Source organism: Kwoniella mangroviensis (assembly GCF_000507465.2).
Source record: "Kwoniella mangroviensis CBS 8507 chromosome 1 map unlocalized Ctg01, whole genome shotgun sequence".
In the NCBI taxonomy this organism is placed as follows: domain Eukaryota; kingdom Fungi; phylum Basidiomycota; class Tremellomycetes; order Tremellales; family Cryptococcaceae; genus Kwoniella; species Kwoniella mangrovensis.
In genome coordinates, this window is record NW_027062533.1 from 3,283,998 (window position 1) to 3,303,448 (window position 19,451).

Here is a 19,451-nt window from a genome sequence, read left to right on the forward strand (position 1 = left end):
TAGATGAGAATGCACTGTGGATATCCAAATGCTCGAATTGTTGTTGGTTATGTCATCTCCCTCGATCGAATCTTGCGCAAGTCCAGTCAACCGAGGTCAATCAAGTCGGTGATCGCCGCTTATATGGGTGCCTCCACCTTGCTTGTCCATAGAAGGAGTATGAGTATGAGTGGGTGAAGACGATGGTGATCCAGGTGGTAAATCTTATGCTTGCCCAATACTCTGTAAATATGTGGCGCAAGTATGTCAGAAGCCATAGACTCGAATGAATCTCCCTCATCGGTAAAGGTCGTTCACCAGGATCCTCGGTTGATAACGCACCTTACTCCCAGACAAGAAGAGAAGCTCCGATCATACCTCGATGAGAAGCTATCAAATTTGGAGAGCGACGAGCGGACTCAGTGAGCTAAGATTCACCGAATGCACTTCGCATAACATATGAGCTCATCATAACTTATTACCCTATAGCAAGTTGGGACCTCTGCCAAGATTGTTATCCAGACTATCGCCCCTGCTTCAGGTAATCCTCCAAATTCCCCCCTTCTACCCCTTCGGATCATTACGCACCTCATACCTCCTTACTCTCACTTCTGTGATACCGATATATATCACTTCCTTACCCCTCCTATCCTCCGGACACCGTACGAAAGATGAGGCGCAGGACGAAGCGTCCTGTGTGATTCGGGATGTACTGGATTTGTTGAAGGAATTGGAGAAAGGTTGGTTAGCTGTCCTGAAAGGTGATGGGTGGATACCCCCTCACAGTACCGGGGGAACACAGATGGATGTAACGATTGGTGGAAAAGCTGTAAAAGTTGATGATGAGAGTAAATCTCAAGTGGCTATAACTGAAAAGTACGTTATATCTGCATTTTCACTTGTCAAGTCTAACGGTAAGCTAATAGTTGATTCCACGGTGATGAATCAATTAGGATCCGATTGAAATCAATTATACTCTCATCACGAGCTAGGGTGTTAGCGTGGGCAAGACCATATGGGAATTTCGACAAGTCTGGATCAGCTTTACCGAACGAATCAGATGGTACGACACCAATACCTGAAATGCAGGAGGATGTCGTCGTAGCGACAAATTCGGGCGGATGGGAAGAAGAAATATTATCGATGTGGGATCAATTACAGGATGTTTTATCTCATGATTTGAGTCAATCACATGTTCCGATAGGAAGAAAAGTCGGCAACTCTGCTGGTGGTTGACAATGACAAACTGAAACTTCATATGTATGATGATATTTTTCCATCGACAAGATACATTCCCAACCTTTGTTTATCCTGTATACGTGAAACTCGTAGACACCGTAACCTATAATTGAAACTCGTAATCTATGTTACAACTCTATCCTCATACCAAAATGAATTCCTTGCTCGCACATTCATCTACATATCTATAACACATAAAACTTGATCGACCCCTCAAAATGTCTCATCATCATCCATAAGCTCTCCACCACCTTCATCTCGTAACACCCTCATTCGCCTCTCTAATTCACCTTTCAGCTCCACCCATTGTCCGCCAACCCTAATCATACATTTCACCCTCCTCTCATTGGGATTTACCGATTTTCTAAACCCAGCTATCGTGATCAATTTCACGCTAGACGGTTTCTCGCTCCTTCCAAAGAGGTATTCACCTTTCCACTCTTCATTCTCATTCCTCCTTTGACCCCTCTTTAGCGGCTGGTCTAGCCTACTTACAAATAGGTTGAATTGCACTTCATTCAAGATCTTGGACACTTCCATATCCAATAAATCGTATTTTGAAGGTTTGAACTCTTCCATCTCCATCGTGTGGGAAGGTGTGAACCCGCTATATGACATCATACTCAACCTCGAGGAAGGCCTAGTCGATGCCGCACCAGTGCCACTTGGCGTAGGCGAAGTGATCCGGAATGATGAAGGGGGAGGTCCACCTTTACCCCTCGCAGGAACCGTACGAGGAGTGGTGCCTGTACCGAATGAGGAGCTTCTTGATCCCATACCAGGTGTAGTCGGCGGTCTAGAGAAAGAGGAGAATGTCGAACTCAGTCGAGGCCGAGGTGGTTCGGGAGTTTTCAACCCCATCCTAGCTCTTTCCAGATGACTCTGATTCGGATTGGAACTTCGATTGACAGATGAAGGTTCAGCGATTAACGTTCTGGAATGCGAGTTGGATACGGTCAATCCAGGTACTGAGATTTCACTTGCGGTAGGGGACGAATACCCCGTACCGAACCTCGATGTAGGACTAGCAACCGGTATCCTACTTAGTCTACGGGACATGGACATGGTGGTAGATGCCATAGATGCCATACTGGGTGTGGGACTGACTGATCTAGGTAATCCGGTAGAACGTCTGGGTATGGTGGGTGTCTGGACAGTTTCAGCTGGTACTTTTGCTGAAGAATTCCATCTTGGTTTCTCCCCTGGGGTATTACGTGCCGTCGCAGACGATGTGTTTGACATCATGGATGTCCTTCGACGTAAAGGTAAAGGTCGCATAGCGGTATCAGGGGAAAGTGTCGAAGGTGCGGGTTGTTTGATGGAAGGTGAAGTATGTGTGTGAGCTAGTGGCTGACGGGTAGAGGATCGCGTTGATGTATTTGAGACACCGGAGGATATCGAATATCTGGTACGAGACGCTCCGTAGCTCGATGAAGTGGATTCTCTGCTCTTGACCGTATCTCCGTACCCAAAGTAATCGCTTCTCGAGCCGCCAGCAGAGCTGTACGGTGATGTGACATCTGCTAATAACTCCACTTCGTCCCCACCTCCATTGAACTCCATCTCATCATCACGCTGGGAGATGATGAGACGTACTTTAGCGTTGAGCTGTTGAAGTTGTTTCTGTAGTGAACTCCATCGGTGATTCATCTCGCCGAATCTACGAGTCGATCAGCACACCAGCTAGGCGTAAATAAGGGACTGTCCTTTTCACCTACCTCCTCAACGACTCGCCGTTCTTGATAGGTCTATCAGAGATGCTCTTGTCCATCATCTTAAGTATTTTATTCACACTCGGGACGTATGTCCTAGTGAAAGGCGTATCAAGTCAGAGCCATATTACTGATCCGGCGCAGGAAACACTCACCTGGTCATGGAGTCATGACCTTTTGCAAGCTTCTGCAACCTCTCTATACTTAATTGATCATCAAATTCGGCTTTTAGCGGAATATGCGCTGGTGAGTTGGTAATCCTGTCGACATATGCCTATATCCTCATATCAGCTAGATTTTCAGGCATCGTGCAAGTCTCAACTGACTTGACATTCCATCAGACTCTTTTGCAAAGGATCCATCATAGCTTCAGCTTGGTCGGCGGTACTGTTGCAAATCATCAGCTTCCTATATTCTCGTACCGAAAGTAAGTCCTCAAACTCACGTCCTGAAGCGTATCAACCAACCATCCTCTTTCATCTCTTCCAATAACCATTTCTGCTGATCTCCTACTGTCTTCCAATCTTCCATTATCTCGTCTATTCCATCTTTGAGCTCTTTGGCTCTGAGACCAGTGTATGAGGATATCGTGGATGCTAATGAGGTAATCTGTGGTCTTAGGAGAAGGGTCGAGTCGGATAGAGAAGAAAGTGAGGAGTCTATGCGCGAGGGAGCTGAGGGGGTGGATGATGTGGATGAGATTGAGGAATGCCGCAATTCTTGTATTTCTATGTAGACAATCGACGTAATTTGGACTCACAATCAGCATACGCATCGGCTATTCGGAAAGGATCAGATCCAGGATTTACCATATATTCGATCTAGCAGTAAAGCTACCTCGTGAGATAACGAATGTATCCTCTTTTCCAACACCCTATTGATCATCATCAGCTATGATATGTTTGATGGATCAAATGGCTCATTACATACTTGTAGTTGCCATCGACTCCATTCTCCTCGCTAGAACTAGATTTAGGAGTAATATCATCCCTTTCAACTTGTTCGTTGTCAACTTGTGGTTGATTTTGGTTACTTCCCAAGAGATCATCAAAACCATTCGTCAACACGTCCAGATCGTTCTTCGGCATCGCCTTGGACGGTAATTGATCTTCACAATCGTCTCTTATTGATATATTTTGAGCTATCGAAGCTAACTCTTCGTCTGATGCTGTTGACATCTTGATGTCGCAAGGTCCCTTTGGTAGTTGAGGTGTTCCACGCGACGGTGTACTATGTGTATAGAAAGTCGCCCACAACCATCTCTAGTCCAGTATGGCGAATCACCAGAGGACTAAAAGAGCTTCTCTCCTCCAACGATGGGGTTCGATGATACGGTAGGTGAGCTTTGGAATGAAGAAGCAAAGGATCAAAAGTAACCTTTGACATGAAACATGGTCATGTATGTACTGTTGTTGCTTGTCCTGATTCGATTCACCTCCACCTCTCCGCTCGGTCAATGACTCACCTCTCACTTTCATAATCGTTTCTAATGACCATTACAACATGAACCATGCTTTGTAACACACCTGTAGTTGAAATGACGATTTCACGCTATCTGAATTTAGACTCGTTCCTGAATCAGGGAGGATGATTGGGGGTGAGGGTAAACGCGCCATCCAGCGTAGAGTGAGTGAGTGGGAGTGAGTGACCAACCTAGTCCTACTGTAGTACAGGCTAAAACCATAAAATCAGGCTCTGACGCTACCATCCTTCCTACCATCCTCCTTACCACTTGCGGATATCCTACTCTCATCCACCTCATCACCATTCACCACACCTCCTCACATCATCGTCTGAATCATCATCATCATCATCATCATCAAATACATCCCCATCTTCAATCTCATCGCCCCAAGTGTACATACATACGACTGTCGACATCTTGAAGGTGACGCACTCATCTGGTTTATCTTCCTGATCCGTATATATATATATATATACAACTAAGACACAAAGGAGATTTACGTGTTACAAAGCTTACAACTACATCACACCACTCCACACACACGTCGATCTTTTCATTCTCAACCCTCAACGCGGGCTATTCAACCTCCTTCCTATCTTTTCTTTCATAGACTAACGCGGCATAGCATACACCATGTCGACATCTTGGTCTTCCATCCTCAACGATCTCAATCGGGACGTAGCGAGGGATCAACCTAAAGATATTATTCAATGGGGTGCAGATTGGTTCCAAACCAAACTTCGACAAGAGGTGAGTACTAATTCCGTCACCTACTACACTCTGTTCGCTTCTGTTCGCCTGACCGTGGCTTATGGTGTTTTGGTTTTTGTAGAGACAAGGAAAGCAAGCTCCCCTTTCCGCTCCACCAGGTGGTCGAAAGGGTGCACCCGGTACATTAGGGTTTCATGCCCCGGGCGTAAGCGATCTCCAACCTCATGCATTATCTCCGTTCTCTGAGCAAGGTCCTGCCGACTCACCTTTCGGATCTGGCGGACCTCGACGTGCGACCGTCCCAACTGGATCCAACCCTAACCAACCTCACCAACACATATTCAAACCTTCCTTCGGATCTCCAGGTGCAGGTGGTGGTCCGGACTCCAGTCCATTCAGCGAGGGTGTCAGCTCTTTCCCTCCATCAAGCGGTGCACCGACATTCAACCAATCTCCATTCGGCGATATGTCCGTCGCCAACACCACTATCGCCGAGGAAACCAATAACGATGAACCTCCCATTCCATCTTATGCGCTTGGTAGGCGAACATCCGTTTCTGCCGAATCACTCAAACCTACCAATCAACGAACCTTTGGTGCATCCGGTGGTGGTCTGTTAGATACCACGATGGAAGAGGAGGACGAAGCTACACCAAATCCTAATTCGGGTAACAACGGTAGTGTGATTCCATCTTTCCCCAAGACAGACGAACAATTAGAAAGAATCAAACAAGCCATCAAACCTAATTTCCTGTTCCGAAACCTCGATGAAGAGCAGGAAGCCGATGTACTGGCTGCTATGAAGGAAGTTACCATCCCCGCAGGTGAGATGATCATCGAACAAGGTGCAGCGGGTGATTACTTCTACGTCGTAGAGAATGGTCAGTTGGATATCTTCGTCAAGAAGGATGGTCAAGTTATAGACCCAGAGAAAGGTGATAGACCATTGTTGGGTAAGAAAGTGGCCACCTGTAAAGAAGGTAGTTCTTTCGGTGAACTGGCTTTGATGCATAAGTGAGTTTTGTTACCTTGGACTGATAACCCAATCTCTCACACAGTGCTGAGTATTGCAGCTGATCATTGTACCATTTTCTCTCTTTTGTAGCGCCCCTCGAGCCGCTTCTATCCTGTCCATCACTCCTTGTACCCTCTGGGCCCTTGATCGAGTATCCTTCCGCACTATCTTACTTGATGTGAGTGTCATCATTCTACACATGTCCAAATTCAGTCTTCCCCCATTTCACTGTAGCCAATAAGGCGTAATCTAGTCAGTGCGAGTCATGCTAACCGACTCTAACACAGCATACATCAAGAAAGAGACGACTCTATGAATCCTTCTTATCCGAAGTCCAGATCTTACAATCCCTCCAACCTCAAGAGAGGGCCAAGATTGCCGATGTGCTTGAATCGCGAACCTTCAGCCAAGGTGAAGATGTGATCAAGCAAGGTGAAGCGGGAGATGAGTTCTTCCTTATTGAGAGTGGTAATGCCATCGCTATCAAGAAGGGAGACGATGGGAGGGAGAGCGTGGTCAAGAGGTATGGTAAAGGAGATTACTTTGGAGGTGAGTTGGGTTATATCGAGTTCCATCTTGTCTACCTATATTCTGGGAATAGCGACAGTGATATATCCCTTATATAACCCGGGTAAGGGAAGAGTAAAGTATCTTGTATACTGATCATATTCTTGTGTCCCTCAACTATAGAGCTCGCCCTACTCAACAAACAAACTCGAGCAGCAACCGTCCGAGCTGAAGGTACCGAACCTCTCAGAGTAGCTTTCCTAGGTGAACAAGCGTTCACTCGACTCCTTGGTCCGGTCAAGGATATCATGGCTAGATCAGCTAATGAATCTTATGGTTTCTCAACTCGATAAGCTGGTTGGTGGTCAGGCGAACGACAAAATGATATATTTTTATTATAGATGTATCTCAAAAGAGAGAGAGAAAAAGAGAGAGAGAGAGAAGGGATATCCGAGGAAGAAGAGTCAAGAAAAGTTGTTGAATTGATTCGTTGCACAATTCTTATACATCCATTTCCCATTCCCAGTTCCCCTTTCTGACATGTATCCCTCATTCAATGAATATGAAGAAACAAAGCTATAAAACAATAAATGATACATATTACTTATTCATGCATTGGTATTTTGACTATACAAACAGATATATATGCAGTATTCAGATAGCATGCGAAGGAAGGTAATACCGGCATGAGGAACGAATTGACCATTTTATCGGATGAAAAGATGCATTGAACCGCATGATATGGCATGGCTTGGCGTGTGATAATCTGACAACGCCAACTGACTATGAGAGAGAAAAGAATATAATTACATAGTACAATGCACCCGGAAGATTCCAGATTCCATGCCTTCCCGGATAGATGGTGTATGATAAGGATGTTATAAACTGATGCTGTAAATGACTAGATATATATTTCACATCGACATTCAACCACTTCTCGCCTAATTATCCATCTAACATCGTCCTACATTCCATAAAGTTGAACAAGATAGTACTGTTATCTTCGCACGAAATCTTGCTGATACAGCATGACCACAGGATCATACAAGGACATCATCACTGTAGGTTCTCCGGTATATCAATCACTAAGTGAATCATCAACAAAATCAGAAACGGCCCAAACCAACCAGACTCAAAGGGTATAAACATATCCTATTTAACTCACTATGACCCATTCTCTCCACTTTAGTCCTCAAGTACTTCTCCAACTCTGGTCCGTTTGCAGCTCCCGACCCAATCAATCCCACTCCAGCTCTTCTTTCTCTATACTCCTTGAATTCCTTCTCATCATTTTCATTCTGAGTATGACACTTCCAATCTCTCGGTATCATCCCAACCCTCTCTACAATTCTTATACCCTCTTTTGACAGTCCCTCAACTTTCTCTGGATTATTAGTCAACAATCGTATCCCTTCTTCCGCTAGGTCCAGATCACGCAGGATTTCAGCAGCGACATCATATTTCCTTTCATCGGCTCCATGACCCAGCATCAAGTTCGCCGTAACAGTATCGTTTCCTAGATCTTGTAAGTTGTACGCTCTGATTTTTTCTAAGAGGCCTATACCCCGACCTTCCTGTCGGAGGTAAATTACTACTCCCCTTCCTGGTACTGTCTTTCCCCTGTCTCCTCCGGAAGGTGAAGATCCTCTTGATGGATCAGGTGTAGGTAATATCCCATTCCCATGGGCATGTTGATGGAATTGATTCGATATTTGAGATTTGAGCTGTTGAGGCAAAGCGATTTGCCTTAAGGCCTCATCAAGTTGTTCACCACAATCACATCGCATGGAACCTATCGTTTCGCCCGTATAACATTCAGAGTGAATCCTAACTAACGGTTTTACATCTTGGTCCCGAATTGGTAATTCATCTAATTGTTCAGATATTCCCATTTCTACATCATCAATCGAGTTGTCGGTAGGCTGAGTAGATGTTGTTTGACCAGGTGAGAGTCTTCCTGTGTATGCACCTCTTACTATCCTTTCCATCTCAGTTTCACCTTCTCTCCACACAGCGTCTAATGATTTACTCCTTATCTCCCTTCTGCCCTTCGGAGCGGCCTTACGGGCTTTGTCGTCTAATTGTATAGGATCGATGACGATCGCAAGGTGTTCCTTGGTATCTTGACTGTTGTGATATAAGTGAAGGAAAAGCTCGCCATGAGGGGTCGGTATACGTGTACGTGCCATACATCGTACTTTTGCTCGACCGCCTTTTGTCGTGCTGGGCGCTGCGAAAGAGGAATGAGAAGGAGTGGGATGGAAGTAATTGAAAGAGTGTGATGAAGATGAGGATGATGAAGATAATTGTAATGTCTGAGAAATCGGTACGGGATCAATAGACATCTTCCTTTTGGGCTTTGAGGTCGTCTGAATTGGATTCGATGAAGATCCTTGCTGATCTTGAGTTTTTGCTTTTGCCTCTGCTTCCAAACGTAATCTTTCACTTCTCGGCGCCTGGGTCGAACGCATGGTGAACTTCGCTGAATGTGGTGAAGGCGATGATGGACGGGATTCGTCGCATGATGCGTATGTGCCTGTTCGAGGGATGGCTATGGTTTGATAATTCAAGCAAACATAAGCGCTACATTTCACAGGTCGAACGAGTAAGATTTAGAGACGGTCTGAACAGATGCCGCTCCGCTCGGTGAGGTCGGACGTCTAAGGGGAGGGAAACACACTCACCTCCATGTCCGAAATGGTGTCTACTTATCTTCTCACTTCCCGCTATCACCGCGCTGATCATCAGCGCATCCATCGGGCTGTCCCTCTTTGGTAAAGCCTTCTTGTTCCTTTGCCCTTGTTGGCCCTGTGGGGGCAAAGGTCCGAGATTGGTAGAATCGGATGTAAGGAGAGCGAGAACGTCTAGATCGCCTTGAGAGGGGGCAGAGTGAGATTGAGAATGGGACATGTTTCGAGCGGGCATGTATGTCGATGGCATATCAAGTGTATATTTCTAACTGTATGATTATATGATTGTTGTAGGATTTATTTTTTTTGGTGGAGATGGTGGTTTTGACTGTTTTAACTTTTGAGTACGAATGAGGAATATACGGTTATGTCCGTCTCAGCTTTTATGCGATGATGTGGAGTACTCGTACAAGAAGGAAAACAAGATCGCCGAGATGATTCGTACGTATGTATATCTCCAGTCGTATGTATGTATTCTTGCCAGTGTACTGGTGAGCCTTGTAGTTGCTATATAAGACTCTGTGTAGCTCTTTGCTGTTTTTGTTCTGTTTCGTTGTTGTGGTACTACTGATTATTCCATCGTTCACCTTCATTTGTCATCATCCTCGGTTTTTTTCCTTGTTTTTGACTATTAGGTGATTTCGTGATCATTTCAATCATCATCTATCTCATCTGCTCGTTCCGGCTGTCGCTTATTTCCGTTGGCATCGGACACATCCCCTCGTTAAAGGAGGTATCAAATACATTTCTCGGATGCCCATCCATGTGACCTCCATGTGTCATCTCGCTACCGACACCGGGAGCGAGGATCCTCCTCTTTCAACGAAATTACCTGTTGAAGCTGATACAACGGTGGATAAATGTAAAGTTTGAAGGGATCCAGCGTTATCCCCGGCACAGCTTCAAAGGTGTTTACGTCTAAATATAGTAACATACATGTCAACAGAGTTATCTGTACCCTGTCACACGAAGGCGGAGAAGTTGGCTAGCATAACAGATTTCGGTACCGATGTTGATTATTATCATGTTTCCATCAATATCGATGAAGCGCCACTGGTATGCATGGATGTTTGGGACAGGTTATAAAGGTTTGAAAAAGGATGGACTGACGATGAGATCCATTCGCCCACTCAATCACTCAACCCTTCGTTGGTAGATTCAATCGAAACTACTAATCAATTCAAGAAATCTTCCTGACTTATCTACCAACCAACAAACCAACAAATACATTTGTTACTCGAATACAAGATGTCTACCACATCTTCCAACCCCAATTACTCTTCGCTCAGCAATATCAACTTCACAGGTGGTTTTCCAACTTCTGTTGATCTAGCTCCATCAATTGTATTTCTCGTTATAGTACGTCTTACTTCTCTCACCACCCACCTTTCGAACCTGAAGAGCTAACTTATGATTGACTTCGTTGATAGTACGTATTGGCAATCCCACTTTTAGCTTGGAGATGGTTCAGAAAATCCGATCGAACATTACTTCTAATTCGGCCCACTGTATTTTTACTTTGTAGGATTGGTATGCTGGTCGTCCGAGCTTATATGTCGAAGAACAGCTATGGTGAAGGACTGTTGAGTAAGCATATAATCCCCTTTCTACGTAAGATGGAACAGCCACTGACTAGTCTGATATTACAGTCGCCGAACTGATCTTGGTCTCCATCGGATTTCTGTTCCTCATCGAACCCGTTATTGGATGTTGGAATCTCCAGATTGACTCGGATATGGCTAAAGAAGATCGACCACGTTGGGTACAAAGACTTTCTCGGTAAGCTCATCCCCACCCACATCGTACTCTATCATTGGTCCTGATGCTGATATTGTGATTGACTATTACAGGTTACTTAGGCTCGTTCTCTTAGCTGCCATTATAACTGCCATCGTCGGGTCGTCCATGATTTCAAACGCTCTCGAGGATCAAGCCAAATTAGATACCGTCAGACAACTACGAGATGCCAGTAGTGTCTTATCATTCGGTTAGTCCCCTTTCCCTCTTTCCCAAGTAAATGTATAAAAGCTAACATTGCGATGAATGAACAGGTACCGTGGTCGTGACGGCCCTAGCAGCTATCCTTACATCGATCAAATTCTCTTCAGACAGAAGAGGTACAATCTTCATCCTCTGCGCAGCGGGGTGTTTGATAGTAGTAGCTGCGTACAGAATGGTGCAGACTTTTACCAGTGATCACGATGCTCCTGTCAATTCGAGAGTCGCATTTTGGGTGTTACAAATGGTGTTCGAACTGTAAGTGTATCTCGACCATAGATCAGATTCTATTGCAAGGGCAAGCTGATATGTGTTGTGTATGAAAATGTAGTATCGCATTCGGACTCATTTTGAGTATTTCTATTCCTACTTCGTTCCCAGGAGATAAAGGTAGAATATCAAGAAACAACACCGATGTAGAATCCTATAACATGAGGCCGGGTCAACCTAAGTACTGATAGACATACGGAACTCGGAGGACTGTAGGACGATTCGTCAAAGATCAGATGATAGCTGGATGACTTGACGGAATCAACATCGTTTATGTATACATCGCAAAGATTTTCTGTTTTCCTTGTTTCTCATTTCTCATCTCTCATACATACCTATTTATATAGATATAATCTTTTGAGCATACTGCCATCTACATAGAATTATCATTTGATATGAAATTTGTATCTATAGAATGATTACTGGGCAAATCTCCACATACCGAACAGCCGCGAAACTTACTTTCCGATTTCTAAAGGATTCAAATTTAATCATCGAACTGCATGACTGTAAGCGGATTCACTGATTAAAAGAACTCCAGAACTGTATCGGCCTAAATTTGGACGATTGTATTTTACAACACTGACACTGCCTCACATACTCGCACTAATGACCTCCACCAGCCAAGTCCATCGTCTGACAGAAATTTCAAAACCGAATATCTCTCACCCTCACTCTGGATTTTACTCTCCCCATGCATCCATCGTCCATCGTCTGAATTCGGTGGACAAATATGTCGCAAGGTGAGCGTCCGCTGCTCTGCTTCAAAAATAGTTCTGAGAGTCTTTGTGCGTGTACGGCTGACGACGGTTCTTGTCAATTAAATCATTAGCATACGTCGATACGGTCTATTCGGCAGATTCCATCGAATGGTGTCCATTTGAAGGCTTTCAGGACATATGTGTCTGCGGAACTTATCAGATAGTCAAGCCTGAAGAGAATGCTGGAGTCAAAGATCCAAAGGCAGAGGTGGTGGAAGGCGATGAGGATGAGGATGATGAATCTGATGTTGGATCTAGTAAGCCTACTCAGAGAGTTGGACGGTTATTAGTGTATCAAGTGGGGGAAGATGATTCATTGTGAGTAAATTGAGTATTCGTCACGGGCGCTTCCAGAAGTTCTTGCTATGTGCAGTATACTGGAATGAATACTGATGGAATAAACCTGACAAAGGACCGAGATTCAGAGGATCGAAACTTCTGCTATACTAGATACGAAATGGTGGGTCATCCTTTGCCTGTCGTCTACTTTACATGCATCACGTTATATATACTAATATACATCTGAAAAGGTCACCTAAATTAGATAATGGCCGACCAGTATTGGGTGTAGCAGATGCCAAAGGACATATTACGCTCTACGCCTTGAATACCGATACTGTGGGCTTCATCGACAACGACCGTCCTTGTAATGTTTGCTGACTAGTTTAGGGAGTATAGAGGCGATTGGAAGAAACTCATCACATAGATGTAGATGAGGAATCGATATTATGTTTATCGTTAGATTGGTCCAATCGACTGAACCAGTATGTCATCAATCACCCCCCGTCTGTGATCATAAGGAGAATTGTTTAGATAACTGGTTTATTGATTGACGATATACTACTACTAGATCATCACCTTCATCCATCATCACTTCCCTTTCAAATGGCAATCTATCTCACATCATACCTACACCTACAGGATGGGAGGTAGATTCTAGCTGGAAAGCACATGATTACGAGCCGTGGATAACAAGTTTCGATAATTGGGATTCGAATACTGTATGGTCAGGTGAGTGGAATTTCAGACAGACTCCGGCTAGTGCATGAAACCCTTATTGTACGTTGCACAAAAAAAGCAAAAGAGGACTGATCTCGCCTGCTTTGATCAAATAGGTGGAGACGATTGTAAGTTGAAAAGATGGGATATACGAGAAACGTTCAGACCTACTTTTGTGAATAAGAAGTGAGCTCTAGTCATCATCCGTCATCATCAATTTCGACTTATACTGATCCACCTAATGGCAATGCTAAACAGTTTCGATGCTGGAGTGACCACTATCGCTTCTTCTCCTCATACCAAATATCTACTAGCTGTGGGAAGGTGAGTCCTCTTGATACCTCTGAGCTACATAGGTCGTACACTAAAATATCGTATTGTACAGCTACGACGAGAACCTACGTATATTCGATACTCGTCAACCCTCTCAACCGCTAACGACAATCCACATGGGAGGTGGTATCTGGCGAACGAAATTCCATCCTTCCTCTGAACGCAAAGATCATATACTCAATGCATGTATGCACGACGGTTTCAAGATTGTTCAGCTCTCCAATGACACCATAAACCTTCAACCGGAAGAAGATAAGGTAGGAGGAGAGATCATCAGGACGTTTGAAGATCATGAGAGTTTAGCTTATGGTGTAGATTGGTCAAGGTTACCTGAAAGTAATGTAGAAGGGAAAGAAGGGACATTGATCGCCAGTTGTTCATTTTATGATCATGCCATGCATCTGTGGAGAGGTTAAGACCTCTACACAAGTATAGAATACAACAAAATATAATTCACCTGAGCAAACGAGATGTTGCACTTTCAACAGACCTAAATCAAGTTCAATCAATCCTCATCTTCCACTTCATCAGCTTCTCCTTCATCCTCCAGATGTCTTATATCCTCATCATCCGAATCTCTCCTTATGATCTCCTCCACCTTGCCATTCCCATTCTGATTAGAGCTAGATTGATCTTTGGTCGGAGCATCTTTGATTTGTTTCCTATACATCTCCGCAAATTGTTCGCTCGTCGTAGCTTGTTCCCACGTTTTGTCCTCTCGGATCTTCATAAATCTAGGGAACCTTATTGACAGACCACGCTCGGAACCTAGTTGAGATGATGCCGCTGGATAAACAGGCGAGAGGGTTATACTAGACACATTATTAGGTAGTCAATTACTGAATTCCCCAAAACACAATCCTGCTCAAGCTGAACTTCGGATCGCAACCACCCAACAAGTTCCAGGATCGAAGGAGAAGATCGTACGGGCCAGATAAAATCGAAATCACAACTCACTCGGCACCACGTATCTCCCATACTTCACAAGGCAAGAACCAAAAATCCGGTCTCAATCCTCCTGTATCGTAAAAGCCTAATGGTGTAGTCTTGTTACATTTCTCGGGTAGTCCTTCAGATGGGAAACGTTTAAGCAGGTCTTTATAAAATTGATCCGAAAATCCTATTTTCACGACCGACAAAGCAAAACAGAACTGGATCAGCTAACATGCTTTCACAATCACTGGCTGATTTATATTCATTTGATTTAGTTCAATTCACTCACCTGATATACACTTGCATACAGCTTCCAAAGCTCCAGATTCCGGATTATGACAAGCTAGTAAGATGGGACTCCACCATCCTGCTTTCCGGCCTTGTCCCCACCAAGCTCCGATAGGCACTAGGTCGAGCGAATCGCCCAGACCTTCCAGGTAATCTAATAACCGAACAAAAAAAAAACGTCAGCTTCGATCTCCTCGTATAGACTCGTAGCAGATATACAACTCACCTTTCTTGACTTTCAACCATCCCTGACTTCGTTGATCAGGCTCATAGGTCGCTGGTAACGGTTTTCTCTTCCCTCCTTTCCCTTTCCCTTTCTTAGATGGTGTATCACCCACATTGGAGGTATCATCTTCATCATCTTCACCTGTTAACCCTTCACCTGACTCTAGTAGTTTCACCATTAAGCCTTCACATTTCTGTTCTACCACTGATTCGAAGAACGCTTGCATCTCTGCTGGAACGTCTTGCAACGATGTGGAATCGAGCGAGGCTACATGGGCGAATCTGGCCAAGGTGGGGTCAGAGGGATTGGAAAATGGTTGGAACAAGGTACGAAGGAGATGACGTCGATGAGAAAATGGAGAATCGAGCAAAGGCTACACCACATCACACCACATCACACCACATCAAGTAATCAATAAAGTGACGAGGTTCGAGAAGTGTCATTTTACTCACCTGATCATTCAATAACATCAGATCAAAAGCGAAAACCCCTACTACAACCTTAATATCCTCGACTCTGACATCCTTCTTAGCTCTATTTGATAGCTCTTGGAAAGTCCTATATGCTCCAGTGTCCTTATCGACAGCTACAATTTCGGCGTCCATGATGAACGATTTTATCTGCTGTGCCTTAAGCAAGTCCATAACACTTGAAGATGCTTTTGAAGCTTCTGAGGGGAAAGGATTGGGCTGGGAAGGCAGCGGACGTGTTAGAAGTGTTAAAATCAATTGACAGACATCTGGATATTTCTCGGTCATATCTTCGAGATGTCTACGGTCAAATCATAAACATATCAGCTTATCGCGTCGAATCATCATATCCGGTATATATCGTCTGTTGGCGATCATCTTCCATCACTCACCTGCTAAACAACCTGACCCAAACCTTCCCCTCATCCCCCTGTACCCATCTCCCACCTCCATCATCTTCACCCTGAGGCCCATCGACTCTAGCATGTATCTGTACCCTCTGACCATCCAATTTGGCTTCAGCAGTGAATGGCAATGTACCCAGACGAGTGAAGACTTCGTTGAGTGATCGGGTTATCGAGCCCAACATGGGTGATAGGGGAATACCTAAAAGGCCAACAAAATCAGCATATTTGATCCAATATTTGTAATTCAATATGGTATAGCAAGTTGATGCTCACCAACATTCACCCCTACCCTGTCTTCCAGGCCTATCAAACCACCATGGTCCAGTCCGACCACCAAATCACCATAATTTGGATGACGAACGTAGACCTTCCTGACAATTTTGGTAGCTTCAACGCACCTTTCTTCTACTTCCTCCCTCGCTGGATCAGGTTCGATCTTGGGTCTTGGGACACGCTTCTGGCCCTTTTCGAGCTTCTGAGGTGGAGGAGGTAGAGGTCTGACCGAATCGATGAGTTCTGCTGGCATATGGAGGAGGGCTGTGGCTCTTGCAAGCGCTGTGAGGAGAGTCTATAAAGATATTAATCAATTAGCGTTACATCTATTAGTGGAAAGGACGATATGAACTGACTAGTCGTACCGCTCCAATCTGATCCACGAACTCAAATCAGCCATTTACTACTCGCATTCCCATGAATTTGACTTATTTGACTTACTCTGAGATTCCCTACCATACTCCTAACCAGGAATCTAACTTCCTCCCCTCTAGCCTGAACCATCAGTTTCCTGACTACGTCTCCCTTGATCTTGCCACTTTGACTTCCCTTCACTCTCGACAATCCCAATAATCTAGCATATACGTCTCCCACAAGTAACGGTGAGGGTTTAACGAGTGTACGAAGGTTATTCTTAGCTTCGAATGCTACATCTCCTGGATCACCCCATTTATCCCATAATTTCTTGAGATCACGAGGTTGTAACCCCGATACTGACATCACGGCTTTAGTGAGTATTTGCGAACCAACACCTAATTCGCAGGGTAGGTAGTTTGGTAACAAGTGATTTGAGAGCAGGTAGAGAGACGGTGGAAGGTCGATAGGCGATACTTTAAGTAACAGATGAAGGAAACTAAAGGATCGTCAGCATCTACAAAATGTGAAAGCACGAGGCTGCCATGACTCACTTGGTCAATACTCTCACTATGAGTAATCTTGATCTAGTACTTGATACTTGAACGTACACTCCCACAAGTATGCTATAGGGTAATCTGCCCTTAGGCCATTTCGAAGTGTCAACTTCTGAAGGTTTAAACAGGAATGCGTCGGTATCGAAATCGATTGGATCGACAGGCTCAGCGGAGATGGAAGTGATAGTTGCTGTTTTACTTGGTGAGTCAAGTATTGGCTTTATATCAGGTTTCATACCAGGTGGTGATGGTGTACGAAGAAGTTGTTTGGATTGACGAGATGCGAATATAGATGCGATAGGTTTCGATTCATTGCTTTCCTCTGCTTTGACCTTGAATTTGTCATTCTTGATGGGTGGAAGCTGATGTTTACTTGAACAAGACCCATTGATACCTGTAGCTTCCGAGTAAGGCGCATCTACGGGTACCACCTCATCCTCCTCTTCGTCATCTTCTATAGTAGGACTAGCCTTTGCTTTGCCTTTGTCAACCTTCTTTCCATCTTCCTTGCCCCATTCAGCCGCCAACTTCCTGGCCAGCTTCTCATCTTCCTCTTGGACCTTCGCTGTAGTGGGCAAGTCGTCGTCGGAATCATCTATACTGATGATCGTATCATTACGCTTATGCCCGTTCGTTACGACCTGTTTCGGCTTTGAAGGTGAGATGAAGAAGTTCGCTATTGATGTCTGTTGCTGACCACCTTTCTTGGCTTTCTTCTTTGGCGGAGGAGTAGATGGTCTGACCTGACGCTTGGGTGCCATGATTGCAAGAGATAAATGTCCACGTATCACACTAGTTGTCAATGAACATTGCGCTGATTTCGGAACAGCTCAACCACTCGGCCAACAAAGCATTAACATTGAATACGAGTACTGAATTTGATTCAACATTACTCTACCAGATCGCGGTGACATCACAAATCGAGGTCGATCGCAACGCCTCGTGCTTCTCACGTGGGAGTCAACCCGCTCAAACACCTGTGTCGTGGGGTGGGATCTAACCTGTAAACATGAGATGGTCCAAGCACTACTTGATGTCGGTAGCGAACCGTCGACCCGTGCGTCAGACCATTTAAACTGATGGTTACAAAGGACAGGGATTGCTGTGCTCGATGAAGGAGGTCGGCGGTATGATCGGCGGTTTTACTCCATACTATCAATGGGAATGAAAGATATCGTGCACAGACCTACGAGATTGTGTCATTGCTATGCGCGCTGGATCCACAAATACTCGCACAGAAAGGACAGGGGGATGTCAGAGTGGTGTATCAGCTGACCATGATGGGAAGAAGATAACTCAGATAGATCCTTGGATCACCCATCGATAAAAACATGTCCGCCGTTATCGCCGTTTCGTCCGGAGATGGACCCTTTTCTCGTCCTCAAGCCGTGGTAGCTGCCATACAACAGCACAATTCTCCTGATATCTTTGAGTTTTGTTGGAGCTTTGGGTTCAGCAGTAAGTGCTTCTGGCGCAATTATGTGTCATTTATTTGGGTTTTCGATGACCGAAGAGATCCCCATTTCATGATGAGCGACCACTTATGAGTAGTAATGAAGATTTGCTTCCGGAAATGGAGATGGAGAATCAAGTGACCGATGCCAAGAGCGTCAAGTCCCACGTTACGTGGTGTAGCATCACGCTCCGTGGTCAAGTAAGAACTCCCTCTTACTAATGGAGATGCAGACGTGGTCGAGGTAATCTGAGATACCCCTCTTTGTTAATTGGCTCAAGATGATATCTCGATGATCTGAGCTGATCTCAGATCGTGTTTCTTCTTTTTTTTGCATCCGAGAATTAACGAATTTGGGAATTGAATTGGCTGACTATTCGGGTAATCCGCTATTCGGTCATTTCACCACTTCGTTGATCTGCAGTTTTTCTATTCATGCCAAGTCAAATCAAGAACCTGCGTGTCAACTCCCATACCATCGACATCCACCTCCGTACAATCCGTGCCGCCGTCGTCGATATCTTTGTCCCTATCCTTTGATAGGAGGTGCTCAAGGTCAAAGTTGAGTCTAAAAAAGATCTAAGCTACACACTATACCTCGTATATAATCCTAATTTTGTTCCTTATCCGGTCATCGGTTTGTCGCAACAATAAAAAGCGAAAAGCATCCGAGCGAAAAGGAAAAGGCAAAGCAAAAGGGAATTGGGAATCACACTAGCACATCAACAACATCAACATACTACGAGTAACCCAGTATCGCCCTCACTCTCACCCTCGCTTTCGATCTCAGAGCTAGGACCCAGGCCCATCA

General features: G+C 44.7%; 7 protein-coding genes across 7 annotated transcripts; 4 read left to right on the plus strand and 3 right to left on the minus strand.

The window, feature by feature from the left end:
* Nucleotides 1-243: 243 nt before the first annotated feature.
* Nucleotides 244-1,215, plus strand: I203_101220 (uncharacterized protein; the record flags this gene model as incomplete). The annotated part of the gene is made up of 3 exons (XM_019146173.1): nucleotides 244-401; nucleotides 469-855; nucleotides 933-1,215. The coding sequence occupies 3 exons, from the start codon at nucleotides 244-246 to the stop codon at nucleotides 1,213-1,215; spliced, it is 828 nt and encodes a 275-aa protein (XP_019004732.1).
* Nucleotides 1,216-1,431: 216 nt separating this feature from the next.
* Nucleotides 1,432-4,108, minus strand: I203_101221 (uncharacterized protein; the record flags this gene model as incomplete). The annotated part of the gene is made up of 7 exons (XM_019146174.1): nucleotides 1,432-2,878; nucleotides 2,937-3,026; nucleotides 3,086-3,204; nucleotides 3,257-3,317; nucleotides 3,376-3,658; nucleotides 3,740-3,804; nucleotides 3,861-4,108. 7 exons carry the CDS (start codon nucleotides 4,106-4,108, stop codon nucleotides 1,432-1,434), a joined length of 2,313 nt encoding a protein of 770 aa, XP_019004733.1.
* Nucleotides 4,109-5,028: 920 nt separating this feature from the next.
* Nucleotides 5,029-6,981, plus strand: I203_101222 (uncharacterized protein; the record flags this gene model as incomplete). Its single annotated transcript, XM_019146175.1, has 5 exons — nucleotides 5,029-5,145; nucleotides 5,228-6,120; nucleotides 6,212-6,299; nucleotides 6,409-6,670; nucleotides 6,812-6,981. 5 exons carry the CDS (start codon nucleotides 5,029-5,031, stop codon nucleotides 6,979-6,981), a joined length of 1,530 nt encoding a protein of 509 aa, XP_019004734.1.
* A 703-nt stretch (nucleotides 6,982-7,684) lies between these two features.
* On the minus strand, nucleotides 7,685-9,538 carry I203_101223 (GTP cyclohydrolase II; the record flags this gene model as incomplete). Its single annotated transcript, XM_019146176.1, has 3 exons — nucleotides 7,685-7,713; nucleotides 7,794-9,179; nucleotides 9,313-9,538. The coding sequence occupies 3 exons, from the start codon at nucleotides 9,536-9,538 to the stop codon at nucleotides 7,685-7,687; spliced, it is 1,641 nt and encodes a 546-aa protein (XP_019004735.1).
* A 1,028-nt stretch (nucleotides 9,539-10,566) lies between these two features.
* On the plus strand, nucleotides 10,567-11,774 carry I203_101224 (uncharacterized protein; the record flags this gene model as incomplete). Its single annotated transcript, XM_019146177.1, has 6 exons — nucleotides 10,567-10,677; nucleotides 10,749-10,905; nucleotides 10,968-11,097; nucleotides 11,169-11,305; nucleotides 11,370-11,574; nucleotides 11,648-11,774. The coding sequence occupies 6 exons, from the start codon at nucleotides 10,567-10,569 to the stop codon at nucleotides 11,772-11,774; spliced, it is 867 nt and encodes a 288-aa protein (XP_019004736.1).
* Nucleotides 11,775-12,319: 545 nt separating this feature from the next.
* On the plus strand, nucleotides 12,320-14,095 carry I203_101225 (uncharacterized protein; the record flags this gene model as incomplete). Its single annotated transcript, XM_019146178.1, has 9 exons — nucleotides 12,320-12,329; nucleotides 12,419-12,665; nucleotides 12,760-12,807; nucleotides 12,878-12,965; nucleotides 13,026-13,111; nucleotides 13,198-13,358; nucleotides 13,463-13,532; nucleotides 13,605-13,670; nucleotides 13,732-14,095. 9 exons carry the CDS (start codon nucleotides 12,320-12,322, stop codon nucleotides 14,093-14,095), a joined length of 1,140 nt encoding a protein of 379 aa, XP_019004737.1.
* An 89-nt stretch (nucleotides 14,096-14,184) lies between these two features.
* Nucleotides 14,185-17,948, minus strand: I203_101226 (uncharacterized protein; the record flags this gene model as incomplete). The annotated part of the gene is made up of 10 exons (XM_019146179.1): nucleotides 14,185-14,491; nucleotides 14,637-14,799; nucleotides 14,902-15,054; nucleotides 15,127-15,499; nucleotides 15,579-15,897; nucleotides 15,989-16,202; nucleotides 16,277-16,571; nucleotides 16,633-16,650; nucleotides 16,718-17,129; nucleotides 17,185-17,948. 10 exons carry the CDS (start codon nucleotides 17,946-17,948, stop codon nucleotides 14,185-14,187), a joined length of 3,018 nt encoding a protein of 1,005 aa, XP_019004738.1.
* Nucleotides 17,949-19,451: the final 1,503 nt, after the last annotated feature.